The sequence below is a fragment of the Dromiciops gliroides genome, chromosome 2, assembly GCF_019393635.1.
Source record: "Dromiciops gliroides isolate mDroGli1 chromosome 2, mDroGli1.pri, whole genome shotgun sequence".
NCBI lineage: Eukaryota > Metazoa > Chordata > Mammalia > Microbiotheria > Microbiotheriidae > Dromiciops > Dromiciops gliroides.
Window position 1 is genome coordinate 406,217,580 of NC_057862.1, and position 20,472 is coordinate 406,238,051.

Consider the following 20,472-nt stretch of genomic DNA (forward strand, 5'->3'; position numbering starts at 1 on the left):
TGCCCAGGGTCACACAGCTACTAAGTGTCAAGTGTCTGAGGCTGGATTTGAACTCAGGTCCTCCTGAATCCAGGGCTGGTGCTTTATCCACTGTGCCACCTAGCTGCCCCCACCCCCAACCCCTGCCAAGACTTTTAATCTGGATAATTAATCTTTTCTCCATAATTTTCTTAAGTCTAGATAAACAAGAAAGCAAATTTAATTCAAGCCTTGATTTGTATCATTTGCTGATTTCTCAAGGGTATATGGTCACAATGAAAATTCTGCAATCTGCTCGAGAGCCCTATGAAGCTGGCTCTAGCACACTCCTGCCTCCATCCACTCAGTTCAAACTTTTTCCAGGCTATCATTCCTACACCACTACTCTTTTCCCTTCCTCATCTAGATCTCCTGGGTGAATATGTTCAACTGTCCTCTTCTCAAGTCTCTTGCCCCATTTTCCTATCAAAATTCTTGCCTTGAGGTTTACCTTGTCCTCAGATTATTCCTACAATCTGCTATCTTCACTCCTACTTACATGCTACTGAATGAAGCTGGAAAAAAAAATAACAAAATTATGCTGACTAGGTTCATTACTAATTTATATTACATAATCTCACCACTAGGTCCTCACTGTGGCAGGGAAATCCTTTTACATCTTCCTTGATTCACTATCTCACTCACCATAGCAGCTTTTCCAAACCTCTTCTTTCTTCCTAAAACCCCTCATAGCTTTGAAATAAGAAGCCTATGTATTTCATCTTGAAAAACTAAGCCTATTTATTCACCAAGACCTTTCTTCTAATCCCTCTTCATCTCACATAACTAACATGCCTTGTACAACTATCTTCACCTCTGTTTCACATGAAACAGTCTATCTCCTTGCCAAGTCAATCCCAAGTCTTGGACAGGTGAGCCCATTCCATCCATCTTTTTCAGCAGATTGCCCCCCTCTATCACTGCTTTTTTGTTGTTCAGTAGTTTTTAAGTTGTGTCTGACTCTTCGTGATCCCATTTGGGATTTTCTTGGCATAGATATTGGAGTAGTTTGCCATTTCCTTCCAGCTGAAATATTTCTTGCACCCCACTGCTTCGAGTGTCTCCTTTTGCCAAAGGGATTCTCAGCCTGGGATCCATAAACTTGTTTTCAAAAATATTTTGATAACTGTATTTCAACATAGTTGGTTTCTTTTTTAATCTTGTGTTTTTTATTTTGTGAATTTAAAAACACTTTCAGGGGGCGGCTAGGTGGAGCAGTGGATAAAGCACCGGCCCTGGATTCAGAAGTACCTGAGCTCAAATCCGGCCTTGGACACATAACACTTACTAGCCGTGTGACCCTGGGCAAGTCACTTAACCCCAATTGCCTCACTAAAAAAAACAAAAAAACAAAAACACTTTCAGAAGGGGTCTGTAGGCTTCAGAGTCCCAATAGAATTCATCACACCAAAAAAGTTAAGAAATCTGTTATACCACCACTGCTCAGGAACCTCTCCTCCTTTGAACATCCAAGTATTAAAATATTCCACCCAATCCAGCTCATGGTGGCTGCTTGCTGCATACTAGCTCCCTGGGCATGAGGTCAATTCCTGCCTCACCATCTTCCTTTCCTCCTTAACTCCTACCTTATACCAGAGAACTTCAAAACCATGTTTATTTAACACTCCAACTCCCCAGCCTCCCAATCCCTCAGTCTCTTTAAGGCCCATGACCTTCAATAACATATAAGGATAGTCATACACTATTGAACCATTACCCAGAAATGCTCCAGTTCTTTAAATATGGACACTCTGGGGCAGCTAGGTGGCGCAGTAGATAAAGCACCGGACCTGGATTTAGGAGGACCTGAGTTCAAATCCAGCCTCAGACACTTGACACTTACTAGCTGTGTGACCCTGGGCAAGTCACTTAACCCCCACTGCCCCACAAAAACAAACTAAAAAAAAATGAAACAAAAAAAAATGGATATTCTTTGGGGGTCAGCTAGGTGGATTAAGCACCGACCTTGGATTCAGGAGTACCCAAGCTCAAATCTGGCCTCAGACACTTGACACTAACTAGCTGTGTGACCCTGGGAAAGTCACTTAACCCTCATTGCCCCGCAAAAAAAAGAAAAAAAGAAAAATAATGGACACTCACTCTACTATCCAATTCTTTCTCTTCATTCACACAATAGGCCCTCATTACTTCTCATCTAAATGATCACAACAGCTTCCTCATTGGTCCCCCACCTTAGATCTCTTCCCACTTCAGTCCATCCTATGCACTAATGCTCAAGTGACTTTCCTTAAGTACAGATCTAGCCATGTCATGCCCTGATTTAATAAATTTCACTGGCTCCCACTGCTGGCCTTTAGGATAAAATATAGACTCCTGTTTTAGCTTTTAAAGCCTTTTATAATCTAGGTCTAGCCTATTTTTCCTACCTCAATAGACATCACTCCCTATCCCAAACTGTGACACTGCCAATCTGGCCTTGTCTCTGCCCCTCACACACAATCCTCCAACTTCTGTCTCCATGTCTTTGCCCTGACTGTTCCTCACCCTTGTAATACACCTCCTTCCTTCGAGATGCCACTCAAGCCCAGCTTCTACATGAAGTTTTTACTCATATCACTTCTTCTCAAACTACTTTGTATTTCTTCTCATGTATATAATTTATACATGCCTTTGTTATTTCCTCCATCAGAGTATAAAGTCTTCATGAAAAAGTTTCAATTATTACATTTGTATTCCCAGCACTTAGCACAGTGACTGGCACATAGTAGGCACTTAATAAACCAGCCTGCAAACTTAATTAACCAATAGGCATTTATCAACAATTCTAACTCTCTGACTCTAGAAAATTCAGATTAGGGCTGACTTTCACTTACAGCTTACCTGGCTGAGAAAAAACAAGCTGTGACAGGTGCTGTGCAAGTGTCTGAAGTGCTGGGGCTCCTCCAAGACAGTCCACATCTAAAACAGATAAGATACTATGGAGGCACACAAGTGCTCTACACTGTATAGTGTTCATCCTGAAACAAAAGTACAATGATGTAGTGATGTTCAGTTCAATGATCTGTTATGAAATTTTAGTTTTTTTTAAAGTCACAAGATAAAAGAATTGAATATGAACACTTAATGTAGGTCCTGCATTAAAATTAATAGTGGCCATATAATTGGTTAAAAGGGATAAAATTTGTAGTCGTTAGTACAGGATCTTGAGCTAAACTTAACTTTAAGATCCTCCAAATCAAATTACTTGTGGAATCAAGATGTCTCCAGAATAATTGATTCGAGTCAGAGATATGATATATATGGTATGACTTGAAAAATGCCTTAGGTCACTCTAATTAATGATCCATAATTTCCTACATTAAGATGAAAATATGCTAAAAGTATAAAAATTCTTACTTCCTAATTAATGGCTTCCAAGTAGGATTTCTGGAACAGATGTCAACTGCAATGCTGTTTGGAAAGGTAATTTTCTCAAAAATCTAGGGGGTAAAAAAAAGAGGCAGTTACTAAATTAGCACATAGTATGATTTTACAAGTTTTCACTTCCTAGTGATATTCAACATGGGTGGAGTCTTGTGTTAAGAACTGATCAAGGCTCACACTATTCTTTAAAGGGATTTATCAGCTAAGTCTTATTACTCACCCCCAAATGAGGAAATCTAGTCTAATTGCATTGTATAAAGTTCTAGGTACACCATGTTTATTTCTCGAGCCTTCCACATCATCCTCAAAATACCAGAAGGAAACAGTTTACCTTCTTGGGGATGAGGCAGTTTGTAAGAGCAGCATGAACCTCAGAAGAAAGGCAGAGTGGCGACATTAGCTGTCCACTGAGCTCATTAAAGGAATTATCCATAAATGCATCACTTTCATCACTGCTAGAAAACTCATCCCACTCATCATCAGAAGGATCTGGGCATGAACAATACAAACCACAAACAAAAATAAAATACAAGAAAGTTCAAACATAACCCTGCCTCCTGCGCCATTATTACATGGACAAATAGCTACAGCTAAAATGTCAATCAAAAAGCATTAACATACCATCACTGCAGCACATGTTGACAATAATCTCTAGGGCAATCTGCTGAGCTGTGAGTAAGGCTACTGTCTGTTTCAATTCCTTTTCAGTTGGCTACAAAAGGAAAACAAGAAATTTTCAATTTTTCAAAAATAATTTTGTCATGTTTTTGGTGGAAGCAAGAAAGACTATTTTCTCATTTGGAACTAGGCATTGTAGAAAGGCTCAAGGAGCCAACACTGCAAAAGGTCAGTAATTATAAATTATATTTACCCTGAAATTTGGGCTGTGTTAAGATAAAGTTATTGATAATTAAGTTTAAAACAAGTTAGTTCATCATAAATACATTCTGTCTCTAGAAAGATGGGAGTCTTTTTGGAAAGAGCCCATTACTACAGGGGTTCCTCACAAGCCTTAAATTACGACTTTCTTATGACTAAGAAAAGTTGGCTTAATAAAATCTGTAACTTAAATTTTTTTCCCATCAGTAAAATTCTGCCTTCTATCCCTCTTACCCACCCACTCACAAGTGAGAAAGAAAAACAAAACATCAATTACAAATATGTACAGAATAGCAGAACAGATTCCCACATAGGCTATGTCCAAAAAGACACGTCTCATTCTGTACTTGAGTCCTCTGGAATCATGGTAGGCTAATATGATGATCAGAGTATCTAAGTCTTTCAAAGTTGTTTGTCTTTATACTAATGCTGTCAGTGTATAAACTATTCTGGTGGGGCAGCTAGGTGGCACAGTGGATAGAGCACCGGCCCTGCAGTCAGGAGGACCTGAGTTCAAATCCGGCCTCAGACACTTAACACTTACTAGCTGTGTGACCCTGGGCAAGTCACTTAACCCCAATTGCCTCACTAAAAAACAAAAACAAAACAATAAACTATTCTGGTTCTGTTCACTTCACTTTGTATCAGTTCATTTACGTTTTCCCAGGTTTCTCTGAAACCTTCTTTATTTTTTACAGTACAATACTATTCCATCAAATTCACATGCCATAACTTGTTCGACCATTCTCCCAGTCGATGAGCACCCCTTCAGTTTCTAATTCTTTGCCACCTCAAAAACAGCTACAAATATTTTTGTACAGCCTTTGGATTTGTCTTGTGTAGGACTAATTCTTCCTATAACGTACCTTAATTCTAAATCCCTTTTCTTCTTTCTTCTATTTCTCTGTTGAAAGAAATGTATTTCTGTAGCCAACTGTATTCTTTCCTCCCGTAATTCAGATGAAAGTGAGGTTCAAGTGTTAGTCTCTCCCCTCCTTATTTGTATAGACTTCTACTTGGGTACCCTGACTATGTGAGAAAAATTTCCCTAACCTTCCTCTCCTTCTCTCTACTGGGGTACTTCTCCTCCATTTTTCTTTTAAAACCACCAGGACACAAACAGCTTCTTCCTGCTCTGGAATGGTCTGTGCCACATACTACTAGATATACTCTGTCCTTAGTATCGGCATATCTCCTGTCTTCCCTCCTCCGTGCCAACCTGGGCTGGACACGCACTGTTTTTTTCCTTGAATTTCCTGATCAGGATTCAGTCTGGCATACTTTACTTTAAATATTTTCATTCAAACTAGAATGCAAATGTAGGTTAAAAAAAAACCCCCACACATTCTAAAGCTGATTTTTTTTTTACACTATACAACATTGTGAAAAAATTGCAGCTATTCTGCAAAAGTGATTAAGAGTAAACTCATAGGGGCAGCTAGATGGCGCAGTGGATAGAGTCAGGAGTACCTGAGTTCAAATCCGGCCTCAGACACTTAATACTTAACTAGCTGTGTGACCCTGGGCAAGTCACTTAACCCCAATTGCCTCACTAAAAAAAAAAAAAAAGTAAACTCATAGGGGCAGCTAGGTGGCGCAGTAGATAGAGCACCGGCCCTGGATTCAGGAGGACCAGAGTTCAAATCCGGCCTCAGACACTTAACACTTACTAGCTGTGTGACCTTGGGCAAGTCACTTAACCCCAAATGCCTCACTAAAAAAAAAAAAGAGTAAACTCATAAAGATTTTTTGGTTACCATTCAAGACAGAATAATTGATGTGTCAAACATTTTCATAGAACAGAGTTGCTACATTTTGCCATCAATACTGTTCAAAAAGTTACAGACATAGCTGTGTGACCCTGGGCAACCCCAATTGCCTCACCAGAAAAAAAGTTACAGACCAAGGTGGAGTCAAAATGCCAGAGCAGTAGGAAATACAGTGAGTTTTCCTACTTTCCCCCACCCCCAACTCCTCCAAACAGATTTAGAAAATATGCCAGACTGATTAGTTCAGTTTCCTTATGTTTCTCTCCTGTTCAGGACTTTCTTGGTTCCTACTTCATGATTCAGAGCATTATTTTTCAAATGAACAAAAAGCAACAATTTAAGTTGCATTTCACCATATATACACAGAGGGTTATATCTTTCTTAGGTTAGAGTAGCTGTTTTGGTTAAAAAAGACTGCTATAGGGGCAGCTAGGTGGTGCAGTGAATAGAGCGCTGGCCCTGGAGTCAAGAGGACCTGAGTTCGGGTCTGGCCTCAGAAACTTGACACTTACTGGCTGTGTGACCCTGGGCAAGTCACTTAACCCCCACTGATCTGCCAAAAAAAAAAAAAAAAGACTGCTATATAAATTACTAAGTAAAACATAAGATGGTATATCAACAAAGAATTTTAATCATCTAATGTGTTTTAAAAAACCTGAAAGCAAGATTTGCTCAAGATAAACTGATCTTTTCTTAAAGTACAGGGGATGTATTTAGGAACACAAAACAAAGGATTATACTAGAGTCCCTAATTTAAAATAAATGACATCTTAAGAATTTAAATTATAGAATGGATTTTTTTTAATTTAGGCATTAATCTGTTTAATAAAACTTGAAGCATATGAGATTTTTAGGTTGAAATATATAACACCTCAGAGATCGACACACAACAAATAGTTTCAAGGTGGTATAAGATTACTTTGGTGGCATGTTAACCAGAAATGATCACTCACACACACACACACACACACACACACACACACACACACTAAAAAATCTCATTTGAGCTTCACAGAGCAGTGTACACAGGCTATTTACATTCAAGATGGAGCCAACCTCTTGTCTTGAGCAGTCTATTCCTCCCCTATAACCCCAAGGTTCAGGGATACCAACAGAATAATATTTGATAACAATTCTGTTAATAGGTTCAACTTGGCAAGCTCCCAAATATGTGGCTTCCATCATTCCAGTTTCTACTCCAAGTCACTACCTTTATGGTAGCAAAAATTAGAAATGAAGTGGTTGCCCTTTGATTGAAAAAGTGTTCAACAAATTGTGGCATATGAAGTTAATGGATTACTAACAAGCTGAACATGATGAATTCACAGAAATTCTGTGAATTCTATATGACAAATTTTATATGAATTAATGAAGAATAAAATAAGCAGAATGAGAATAATGTATTCCATATTTATAATAATGTAAACAAAACACTAAAAGGTAGGAGATTTTTTGATCAGATGCATTGACTAATCTTGGCTCTGGAAAACAGCTGATTAAACAAATTCCCCTACTCTTGGTAGACTGGTGGGAGGAAGAGAGATGTAGAATGTTGCATATACCATCAGATCAGGGAACTTAATTTTTCTCAACTGCTTTTCCTTTTTTTTGGTGAGGCAATTGGGGTTAAGTGACTTGCCCAGGGTCACACAGCTAGTAAGTGTTAAGTGTCTGAGGCCACATTTGAACTCAGGTACTCCTGAATACAGGGCCAGTGCTCTATCCACTGCGCCACCTAGCTGCCCCTGCTTTTCCTTTTTATAAGTGCAGGTTATATCAGAATAGACTATGGTGTAAAAGAGGTGTCAATAAAACAAAGAAAGATGGTGGAGAGATAGAAAATAGCAAAGGAGATGGTTCACGGTTAAAAATACAGTTTGAAGAAGTTATCCTATTTTTTCATTTTATAAAGACGAATACTTTTGTTTAAAAAAAAGATCACAAAAGAAAATAAGATTAGTTTGATGACATAAAATTAAAAATCTTTTACACAAAGGGCAGCTAGATGGCGCAGTGGATAGAGCACCGGCCCTGGATTCAGGAGTACCTGAGTTCAAAACTGGCCTCAGACACTTAACACTTACTAGCTGTGTGACCCTGGGCAAGTCACTTAACCCCAATTGCGTTATTTAAAAAAAAAAAATCTTTTACACAAAAATAATCTAATGCAAATAGGCTAAAAAAGGAAAACTGCCATTTCCAATATTTGTATCAAATATCTCTCATATACAACATATATAGGGAACATGGATATGCAACACCAAGAATGAAAGCAGCTCTCAAAGGAATGACATATTAGGAACCATATGAAAGATGGCTCCAAATCACAAGTAATAAGAGAACTACAAATCAATTGGGAATGGTTACAGATTATGGTATATGAATGTGATGGAATACTATCGTTCTGTAAAAAAGGGAAATGGTTTTAGAAAAACCTGGTAAGACTTATATGAAGTGATCCAAAGTGAAGTAAGCAGAACCAGGAAAACAATTTAGACAGCAACAGCAATTATAATCTGCTATCATAGCAACAAGCAAACTTCAACCACCATCACTCTCATTTCTTAAACAGAAAGGAACAAATACTTTGTGAGCTACGTTGGAAAGGTGATTAGAGGATGGTATTCACTGGCAAACTGTAATAATAAGGAAATGAATGCTAGAAGACATTGTAAATAATGATATAAAAGAAGAGTTGCTAAGTTCTGGGAGACACAAAAGAATAACTGGCCATTAATTCCTATCATCTGAGGGAAGACTGAAAAATAGTTTATGATGGTAATGGGGAGATTCTAGAAATTGAAAAGGTGTGTAAAAAAAGTATTCTAATTTGCTGGTAGCATCATGCTTTACTTTTAAAACGCTAGCAAACCACTAAAAAAAAAAAATTTAAAAAAAGGGGCAGCTAGGCGGAACAGTGGATAGAGCATCGGTCCTGGAGTCAGGAGTACCTGAGTTCAAATTCGGCCTCAGACACTTAACACTTACCAGCTGTGTGACCCTGGGCAAGTCACACGCAATTGCCTCACTAAAAAAAAAAAAAAATGCTAGCAAACAATTTATTTAAGGCTTTTTATGCTTCTCTGAATTCTTGATATTCATTGTTTCATATAATAGTATTCTTAAGACAATAGCTAAAGTAGTACAATACAACCCCCCTTAAACCATACCACCCCAACACTTCTATGTAACAATAATAAAATCCAGAAGGAAATAACAGAAAATGAAACACCATTCAATGTAATTAGAAAATGCAAGGGGCAGCTAGGTGGCTCAGTGGATAGAGCACTTGCCCTGGATTCAGGAGGACCTGAGTTCAAATCCAGCCTCAGACACTTGACACTTAGTAGCTGTGTGACTCTGGGCAAGTCACTTAACCCCAATTGCCTCACAAAAAAAAGAAAAAGAAAATGCATGTTATTGTTATAAGCCAACATTTCTATAGCACTTACTATGTGTCAGATACTATATTAAGCACTTTACAATTATTACCTCATTGGGTATTCAGAACAACCCTGAGAAGACAGTACTATTAGGACACCCATTTTACAGATGAGGAAACTGAGACAAATACAAGCTAAGTAAGCATCTGTGGCCTGATTTTAATTTAGGTCTTTTTTACATCAGGCCCAGGGCTCTATCCACTGAGGGATCTAGCATAAACTATCTAGAAAAAAAGTATTGCAGAACTCTATCAATGTTAGGAAAGCAATTCAAGTACATATCAAGCATGACTTGGACCTGGTAATGATCACAATATTGTCTAACCAAACGTTTCCCAAGCCATACCTCATGAGACTTTTTTTTTGAGGGGGAGGAAGGGAGAGAGAAAACAAGAACATAGCTATTTTGTGAAAACAGGAGATATAAGGGATTAATCTTCACTTTTAATTTCATTAGAAAATCTATAAAGGAATGTGAAATAGTCAAAGGAAAGGGGTCAATTAATTTGTTTTAGCTGCTGCCCATTTAACTTACTGGAAGTAAATCTGAAATGAAAGATTTTCTTCTGACTTTTCTTTTGTGGGAAATTTCTTCCATTTCATCATCTTCATTCAAAGTATCACCATTCATTTGCTCTGTTTCCTCAGTCTCAGTCTCTGAAGCAGCATTTAATCTTTGAGTTTCAGCTTCCTTCATCTGAATAACCACTTCACCAACATCCACTTCTAAAACATCAGAGAAAATCTTCAGGAGTGCATTTATGGTATCTGCTTGACTCTTGGATGGAAGAATATCCTTTAAATTCCATACTGTCCCTAAGAAGAAAAAAACATGAGCATGAGAACAACGAATCATCAAATGTCACTCCCCTGCTCAATAAACTCCACTGGCCTCAAATTACTTTTTTTTTTGGTGGGGCAATGAGGGTTAAGTGACTTGTCCAAGGTCACACAGCTAATAAGTGTCAAGTGTCTGAGGCCAGATTTGAACTCAGGTCCTCCTGAATCCAGGGCCAGTGCTTTATCCACTGTGCCACCCCCCAGATTACTTCTAAGATTAAACAAAACCCCTCTGTTTCGCATCTAAAGCCCTCCATAATCTGGCTTTCCAACTTTAGTGTACATTACCCCCATTTATACACTCGGTGTAGCAAAACTAGCTTTCTTGCTATTTCTCATACGCAACATTCCATTTTCTGTCTTTGTACAGGCAGTAACCCATGCCTAGAATGAATTCCTCTCTTCACCTATCTTTTAGAATCCAGAGTGTAGCTCAAGTGCCACATGACCTATGTGAGGCTGTTCTTGGTTCCTCCCAAACTACTTTCTATTTATTTTACATAAGTTTAGATGTTTATATGTTGTCCATCCTGACAGAATATAAACTACTTAAGGGGAGGGGCCACTTAATTTTTGTCTTTGTATCACTGGTGCTTAGCATAATACCTAGCACATAACAGGCACTTAATAAATGCTTGTCGATCAAGATCTGTAATCACTGTTATTTCCACAAGACTTTGGGTACTTTAAGGTCAGGTGTAATTTCAGCAGTCTCATTACCCTGGTCAAGCTTACAACTTCCAGTCAGTGGCAGCTTCCTTTATCACAAGGCTTTGTTTCTCTCATAAAACAAAATACTTTTGCTTGATGTGCTTACATTTATTAGATAAGCTTACCCAGAAAACACTAATCCAATTTCTTTTTAAACTAGACAAACTACTTGGCTTTCTTTTCTATCTTAATATGAGCTGTTCTATTCAGCAACATCTTCTATTCCAAGAATGGAATGGAATGTACTAAAATTCCAAGATCTCTCATCTAGTATATAGTTATTCTGAAAGCACCCTTCCATTACTTTGCACATTTTGATAAACAAAGGAAGTTAAACAAAGAGGCAGGGTAGAGCAAAAGTAAAAAATGGCAACTATGAAAATGAACACACTATTTAGAATTCTATTTTCCCAAATTATGTGTAAAACACAAATTTTGACACCAATTTTTTGTTGTTGTTGAGGCAATTGGGGTTAAGTGACTTGCCCAGGGTCACACAGCTAATAAGTGTCAAGTGTCTGACACCGAATTTGAACTCAGATCCTCCTGAACCCAGGGCCGGTGCTCTATGTACTGTGCCACCTAGCTGCCTGGACACCAATTTTTTAAAACTTTGCATTCCAAATTCTTTCTCCTTCCCTCCCCATCCTCTCCACAAGAACTCAAGCAATTCAATATAAGCTATATGTGAGCAGTCATGCAAAACATGTCCACATTAGTCAGGTTATGAAAGAAAACAGACAAAAACAAAACATGAATGCACCTTTCAAAATAAACATTTGGCTCATCTAAATGCAAGATGGAATCTATGTAGAACTATAAAATGCATGATACTAAGAAAAGATAAGACCTAGGAGACAAAGGAGGGATATATTCAGGAATTAAAGTGATACAAAGAGAAAATATATCAACACCAAAAAAAACTTTTAAAAAGTTAAACCACAAGGCAGCTAGGTGGCACAGGTGAACTCAGAAGGACCCGAGTTCAAATCTGGCTTCAGACACTTGACACTAGTTGTGTGACTCTGGGCAAGTCACTTAACCCTCACTGCTTGACCACCCCCCCAAAAAGTTAAGCCTCTTTCATTTCTCTATACACCGACACAGTGGGGTACATGGGGGAGAAAAGAGAAGGGCTTGCAATGAAACTATTGGTCATATAGCTTCAATTTGTAAAAATCAAATTCTACTTTTATTAGTTGATAATTAAGAAGAGAAAATCCATAAAAATAATTTCTTTAAGCAAATAATTAGAGTTCATTCAACCTATGACAAATCTTAAATGAACAGGCTTCTCCTTGGAGAATATATAAACAAGTCCTCTGGAGGAAGATCAAGATTTTCAGAAATTCAGCAAGTCAATCAAACCTTTGCTTTACACTACAACATTTTAATTATTTCACAAAACTATGAACTAGCGAAAAGTTCTATCTGCTAGATGCCACAATGGATAGAGCACCAGCACTGAAGTCAGACACTAGCTGTATGACCCTGGACAAGTCACTTAACTTCATCTGCCTCTAAAAAAAACCCTCCCAAAAAAATCATATACCCTTCCCTTATACTAAAATTATACCTGCCACTAATGTTTTCAGAAGAGTGTATTCCATAGAAGAGATGGGTGATAACATTGCTGATTCCAGCACCTGCAGAGCTGGAGCATTAAAAGATTTTAAGAGCTCTGGGTTATCCTCTGTCACTGCTTGTAAACAAAATGCTGTGGAGACAAAAAGAAAACAAATGAAACAAATGAAATCTGCTTAAATATGTAATAACTGGCAACTTTAAAAAAATCAGGAGATTTGGTACCTCTGAGCCATGTGCTTTATGCCAATCTCCCCATGAAAGTCCAAGGATTTCTTTCATGGTTTCCCTCCCCCCACCCTTCCCTTCCCTTGCTCCAAAATAAACTACCACCTTATTCTAACTAAAAAACAAACAAAAAAAATTCAACACCTTTAATTTTCTCTAATCACATGTTTAGCTTAAATATTTGTTTTTCTGGTACAACTCTAGCTACAAAATAGCAATATTAACATATTCTTTTAAGATAACATGTACTGAGGCAGCTAGGTGGTGCAGTGGATAAAGAAGCACTGGCCCTGGATTCAGGAGGACCTGAGTTCAAATCCAGCCTCAGACACTTGACACTTAGTAGCTGTGTGACCCTGGGCAAGTCACTTAACCCTCATTGCCTCACACACACACACACACAAAAAAAGATTGCATAAGATAGCATGTACTAGGTTTCAAAAGGTTTCTGAATTTGGGTATAACTTTATTAAAGTCAGAATGAACCAATTCACTAAAAATAGCCCTATGAGTAACATATAGTTATATGTAAAAATATGATCACATTTACTAATGCCTGAGATTTTAATATAGTGAAATTATAATATCATAACTCATTTAGTGCTTTAACTCCAGCCTGTCCCTAAAGAAAAGAACCAGGCCACACCCTGTCACTTGGATAATACTCATTCACTAAAGAGGTAGTATATTTCTATAATGGAGTCTTTGAGAGCTTAAGGCCATTTCTATTCAACAGATCAGAATCCAAAAGCACAAAATTTTACCTTACATTTCTTTCTTGAAAATCTCCTATAGTGCAAATATCAACTTAAACGTACCCAATTAAAAAATATATATATATATTTTAAAAGATCTACCCCACAGATCAATAAGAAAACACAGTTCTTTATATAAACTGGCTCAATTCTACTCTGCTTCCCAAGATAAGTTCTGAGATTTATAAACTTTTTTTTCCCTTCAGAGTTTAGTTAAATACACCTAGGGAAAGGGCTAAGAAATGCAAGCTCCAGGCCAGGGGCATCATACCACATTCTAAAAAGATAATGTAAGGAACATTATATTAAAACAGATATGGCTCAGTAGGATCTCTTAACTGGTTTTATATTAGCCTTGTTTTTTCAAAACAAAAACTACAAGACTATGTGAACATACAATCCACCTAACAGCAAAATGAAATTAAAAATAGGTGACTTATGTAGCACATTAAAGTCTCTCATTATATCATTTGAATCTCACGAGAACACTAGTAGGCAGGTACACCAGAAGTATTATTATCCCCATTTTACAGATAAGAAAACAGGAATGAAGAGATTAAGTGACTGGCCCTTGATCAGACAGTGAACTAAGAGTCAGAGGTTAGGACTCAAATTCAGGTCTTCCTAATTCCAAGTCCAGCACTTATCAAATACCACACTGAAGCACTTGGAATTGCCTCAAAGGATTTCAGTAGGAAAAAAAAGAAGTGAAGAGATGTTGTAACTGTTCACTCTGCCAGCAAATGACAAAACAAAAAAATGTGAGAGACTTGGAGATTTTATTTTATAAAACTGACCACTTTTATTAAAAGTTCCTTAAACTGGGGGCGGCTAGATGACGCAGTGGTAAAGCACTGGCCCTGGATTCAGGAGTACCTGAGTTCAAATTCGGTGTCAGACACTTGACACTTACTAGTTGTGTGACCCTGGGCAAGTCACTTAACCCCAATTGCCTCACTCCCCCCCCAAAAAAGTTCCTTAAACTAATTTTTAAAAATTAGTTAGCCTAACAACTGCTATTATAACCTTCCCTTATTAAAAAAAAATCTTCAAATGACTTTCTGGAGAGTGAAGAAAGATATGTGGTGATATAAAAACAGAAGATATCAATGAAAATTTATTTTTTAAAATTTTAAATTAAAAACACCTTCACCAATATATTATTTCTCCCTTTTATACCTCTCCTACATCATCTTCATTTTGAGAGGAAAATTCATAACTTTTCCCAGTATGATTTTGTTCCACACACTTCTTTTCCCCCCATAAAAGAGAATTCACTGTTGCCAATTGGGTCTAAGTGGAACATACCTTGTATTTGTCAGGGGAAACAAAAAGCTGAATTAAAGAGTAGTTAAATGCTTACCACTCTTTAGGTAAAGAAGAGAAGGGAAAAACTGATTAGCACATACTCATTCTATTACCAAAAAGAATATTTCTGACTCTTCTCACCCCCCATATCTTTCTTTTCTCTTATCTCTTCTAGGTTGGAAGAGGAAAAAAAGAATTCAGTTAGCTTTCTCAGTGACCACTGTGTTACTCTGCATAGTCATAATTTTGTAAAAGAGATAAATATCAGAGATTAGTGTGTAGCTGAGGATGGTAGAAAACAAGGACTCGAATGATTCTATAACTCCTACTTAAGTGAAAGTGGTGGTGGTTTATATAAGTAAATACAATAATAAGAACAAACTAAAAACCATCACTTTTATACATTAAAGAATATAATAAACATGTATCTATATGAAAACTTTTTTTCACCCAGACTATACTGTAAATACTTAATAAACCATCACTTTTTCTTCACTTACCTACTGAAATAGCCAGGTCAACATTGGTGGAAAACCTACTTAAATACTTTAATACAATCTCCAAGCACCCTTCTTTGTTGAATATAGATACTGCTCTACTACTGCATTCACTAAATTGAAGGGGGGAAAAAAAGTTTTACTATTCACATTTTAACATGAAAAAAAAAAACCCCAAACATATATAATCCCATGAACTAACAAATTTCAGTGAATAAAACCATGCCAACTTCAAGTAAACTGAACATTAGGTAAAAAGTTTAAAATGCTAAAATGACCACCTGAACTTATCACAGAAAATTAAAAGGTGAGAAAGGTAAATAGGAATAACTTTGAATAATGTACACAAGCTCAATTACAGTTTACAACAAAGGCAGAATTTATGATCTGAAACAGACTTTAAAAACAATGTTTTCAAAGTTAATATCCTTAACAAAAAAAGGTAAAATTTTCATTAATAAAACATAGCTACTCTGTCCAAATATCCATCCATTACCTTCATATTGTGTTGATGTCTACATCACAGAAATGTTTTATTATCTTTTTACATATGTGCAAACACAAAGAAAACCAACATATTCTTCAACAAAAATGCTACAGTTGGGAATTCTTCTGTTCCTTTAAGGCTTCCACTGAATTCCTATAGTATATCTTATTGTGACAAGGAAGTGGCCTTTGGTTCATAGTATTCTGGTAGTATAGACTTTGGCATCTATGGATCAGCCAAGTTCAAAGCCTCCTGGCTTCTCATCAGGAGGCTGACAAATTTTGTCCAAAGAAACTCATGAAAACATCCAGTAAGGTGCGGAAGGATTACAATTTCTGCTGATGAAACTGCAGATCTACTGAAGTATTTTTAAAATTTCAATTTTAGGAGCAGCTAGGTGGCGCAGTAGATAGAGCACCGGCCCTGGAATCAGGAGTACCTGAGTTCAAATCCAACCTCAGACGCTTGACACTTACTACTAGCTGTGTGACCCTGGGCAAGTCACTTAACCCCGATTGCCTCACCAAAATAAATAAATAAATGAAAAATACTTTGTTTAAAAAAAACATTTTCAATTTTATAAAAATGTTTATCATGTATAGGTTCAAAGACAATTTATGCTTTCAAATTGACATATACTACACAGAGTTACATATGCACAAATAAGTATATATAAAGTTAAGAGGAAAAACAAATATACTAACTCAGGAGGACCTGAGTTCAAATCTGACCTCAGACAAACTTGACACTTACTAGCTATGTGACCCTGAGAGCAAGTCACTTAACCCTCACTGCCCCGAGGGGGAAAAAAAAGGGAGATTTTGAGGCAGATTGAGGAAAAAGTGTGTTCTACTCATGAGAGAGAAATCCTTGGGTTGACTGCACTGAGGCAGGAGATGATATGTTAAGAGGAACATTTCACAGGAGAGTGTGGCTAGAATGTTAAGTGAAGGGGAGTAGATGGAATAATCTGAAAAGACAGGGCCTGAAATGCCAGGTTGGGAAGTTTTATATTTTATTTCAGAAGCCACTGATTGTGTCTGAACAGAGGAGTGATAAGTTCAACTTATGGTTCAGGAACATCATTTTGACGGAAGTGGAGGACAGACTGGAAAAGGCAAATACTAAAAGGCAGGGAAATAAATTAAGCTATTATAATGGTCTAGGTGAAAGGTGAGGAGGAACTGAAGGATGGTGGATGGGGTAGTGGACAGATGAGAGATAAAATGGAGGTAAAATTGACAGAAAATGGCAAAAGTGAGCATAAGATACTTTCAAATGAATCTTACTTCATATTTCAAAAGATCCACTAAGTTCATCAGTATACTCTGTGTATAGATATAAATTGTAACTTCTTCATAATCCAGCACCTGGTTATCATAAACTAACAAAAAAAAAAAGCATCATCTAGTCAACTAACTTTCTGGTGATAGGCTGCTACTCTGTATACTCTTAGCTAGGTTGGTCCTTGCAGCATGACATCCATTACAGCATCATAGAGCCTGCCAGCTTGCTCTTTATTGGCATAAACTTTGAGAGCTGGGGACCACTTCCATGTCATAATTAGCTGCTAGATGCTGAGAGGGATATAAACATAATAGCACAGAGTAGCATTAACTAACTGCTCACAATCCAGATGTATTCATTTTTTGTGTGTGTGAGGCATTTGGGGTTAAGTGACTTGCCCAGGGTCACACAGCTAGTAAGTGTCAAGGGTCTGAGGCTGGATTTGAACTCAGGTCCTCCTGAATCCAGGGCCGGTGCTCTATCCACTGAACCACCTAGCTGCTCCCAGATGTATTCATTTTTATCAGTTTGTTAAATCTAAAATCCTTTCTTGATATGAAGGGAGTAAGTAAGGTCATCTGGACCAAGCAGTGGAATGCCTACATTCAATTTCCGCCCCCCTCCAAGCCTGGGGCATAAATACATTTAACACTTTAATAATGAATCAATGGGGAAATGTGGTTTGTTAATAAAGGCTTTTGATTTATGGGCAGCTTTCTAGAAACTTTTATTCTTTACAACAGAAAAAAACTGTTACTCTTCAGGGTTAGAAGGTAAGAATGAAAAAAGGTAGAGCAGTAAAATACAGGCAAGGGAAAATGAGGTAAGGAAAAAACCGATACTTATTGCATATTCCCAATGGTGCGTCCATTATCATTTCTACTGTCTACACTGCCAGGGAAATGGAATGGAAAATCAAATACATGGTTTTCTGGTTACTGGGAATGGTGGATAGTGGAGTAGCAACTCTGTGAATCTAACTTAGTCTCTTCTTCCTCCTACCAATCAGCTTCTTTCTTATGTCAAACTGCCAAACTTCTGCTGCCAGAATAATGCACCAGGAGTAATTTGTGTTTCTTTCCTTCCTCTAGCTGCCTAACTGATGCATCTATGCTTTACTATGCTTGAGATGTCATATAGGGAATATTAATCTGCAAAAGACGTGGGGCAGGGATAGTGCTGTTGTCTTCAAATGTCTGAAGGGGTGTCATGTGTAAAAGGGATTCTATATAATAGTTTACTTGGCCCTTAGGAGAGAACTAGGACCAACTAGAACACTTCATGGTTAATAGAAGAGAAAAATTCCTAGAAATCATAGCTATTCAAAAAATGTAATGAGTAGTGCACTATGAGGTAATGAGTTTGGGGGCTGGGGTAAAAAAGCAAAGTGAGGATCAAGTTTCATTGCAGTGGTATACTCTTCTGGCCACAGCAGTAACCAACTCCAGGGGAGGCGAGGAAGGGAACTGGAAATGAAAGAAGTAGCTGATATGAACAGAGATTGGGGGTCAACCACCCACAGGACCACTGTAAATTCCATGAGGGGGAGAGTTTCTCAAAAGAACAAAAAATGGTAAACTAGGTAATTATAGGAGGGATCTACTGTAAATGGGAAGAATACTCTTACCATATATTCCATAGCACGTTCACAGCCTCATTAGCTATGTCTTCAATATAATTTTTATTCGGCTCTTTGTTTTTCTTCAAAGAGACTTCATTGGAATCTAATCCAGCACTACACTGTAACCAAATGTTACAATTAATCCCTTGTTTCATAAAAATATGAACAAGCAAAAAAGCTAGTGTAAAACAGAAAGGGATCAAAAATAGTGATAAGGGTGGTTAACATGCAAATTATTTTCTGTCAGTTTCACCACAAATCTATTTCCCTTTCTAGGATAAAGAAATGAAAATGAAATATCTAAAAATCACAGTAAAATCTGGCTATAAAACATTTTTAATTTCAAAGAAAACTAACCTAGATAGCAAAGATGGCAAAAGTAAATTTTACTGACAAAGCAGCATGTATTATCAAAAGTTTGTCTTCTTAAATTGTCAAGATGCAGTCAGATCAATAGTCATATAAATTCAGAGAACTGTCATGAAGATAAGGAGTGTTATTTTCTCCAGGTCACTATGAGAATCAAACTTTCCTAAAGATAACAATTACACAAAAGTCTTATCAGGATGATAAGTAGCCTTTTAAGGAACTAAAGATTTTACCTTTTCAGTGGCAAGTCAGTAGAAGTTAAGAGTTCTAAAGTACAAATAATTCCAATTTTGTTTGGATCAATCATCACAGCTTTTTCATAACAAGAAAATTAGGGAATATTAACAAATGGTATTAAAGGAGAGGAAGTAAGATAATAAATATTCTTTCACTTATATTAGTTCTTCACTAGACAAGGTACCAAAAGTCCCACAGGACACTCTACAGGAGAAACAAGAGTGTTTTAAATACTGAATAAACGTTTCATCTTCACAAAGATGAAACTACTTAAGTTTATATTTTCAAAAAGTTTACAATTTTAGACTGCCATTCATTACCACCAACATACATTAAAAAAAAAATACATACCTCTTTTAACAGCGCTACAAGTGGCGTCATGATGTCCTTAGTAACCATGTCATCACAAACTTCAAAACCTCCACAAGCACTGAGATTTCTAAACAAGGAGTTAAAATTATCACATTCCATTCTTGGATCAAGTGTTACATAATATTGTTAGCCTCCATCTGAAATATTCCTATTTTAAATGGTTATTAACCTATTTCCAAAGCCGCATTGTAGGTGAGACAAAGACAATCCAAAGAGAATACAGAAATGGAGTAAGATGGTGCCAAAAAGGACCAGTTTAAGAAAAGAGGCAGGTTTAGCTTGGAGAAAGAAAGATTTGAAGGGGAAATGGGGAGGCTTGTCTGCAGGGAAAACTTATATAACTTTGGTCCTGGAAAACAGAATTAGGAGAAAGAGGGAATGTTATTAGGTCAAATAATTCAGCTCAACATAAGGAATATGATCTTTACAATTAAGACTGTTCACAAGTGTAGGTGCTGCTTGAGAAGGCACTGAGTTAAACACCAGGAAAGAGAGTAGTATAGCAAAAAGTAGATGTGGAGCAGTATCTTAGACACTATACCAAGATAAGCTCCAAATGGATCTATGACTTAGGGGTGATATTCTAAACAAATTAGAAGAATAAAGAAATTAATTTTCATATGTATGAATAAGGGAAAAGTTCATGACAAAAAAAGGGTTAGATAGGATCACAGAAGATAAAA

General features: G+C 37.1%; 1 protein-coding gene across 1 annotated transcript in view; it reads right to left on the reverse strand.

Moving 5' to 3' along the window:
- The window catches only part of HEATR3 (HEAT repeat containing 3), a 35,267-nt gene that overhangs the window by 10,529 nt on the left and 4,266 nt on the right, over positions 1–20,472 (reverse strand). Inside the window, exons 3-11 of the mRNA XM_043986309.1 lie at positions 19,769–19,856; positions 18,818–18,930; positions 15,420–15,529; positions 12,621–12,761; positions 10,029–10,309; positions 4,024–4,114; positions 3,734–3,891; positions 3,376–3,458; positions 2,860–2,996 (exon numbers count right to left, since the gene is read on the reverse strand). Coding sequence (XP_043842244.1) covers positions 2,860–2,996; positions 3,376–3,458; positions 3,734–3,891; positions 4,024–4,114; positions 10,029–10,309; positions 12,621–12,761; positions 15,420–15,529; positions 18,818–18,930; positions 19,769–19,856 — 1,202 coding nt within the window. The remainder of the gene's footprint in view (positions 1–2,859; positions 2,997–3,375; positions 3,459–3,733; positions 3,892–4,023; positions 4,115–10,028; positions 10,310–12,620; positions 12,762–15,419; positions 15,530–18,817; positions 18,931–19,768; positions 19,857–20,472) is intronic.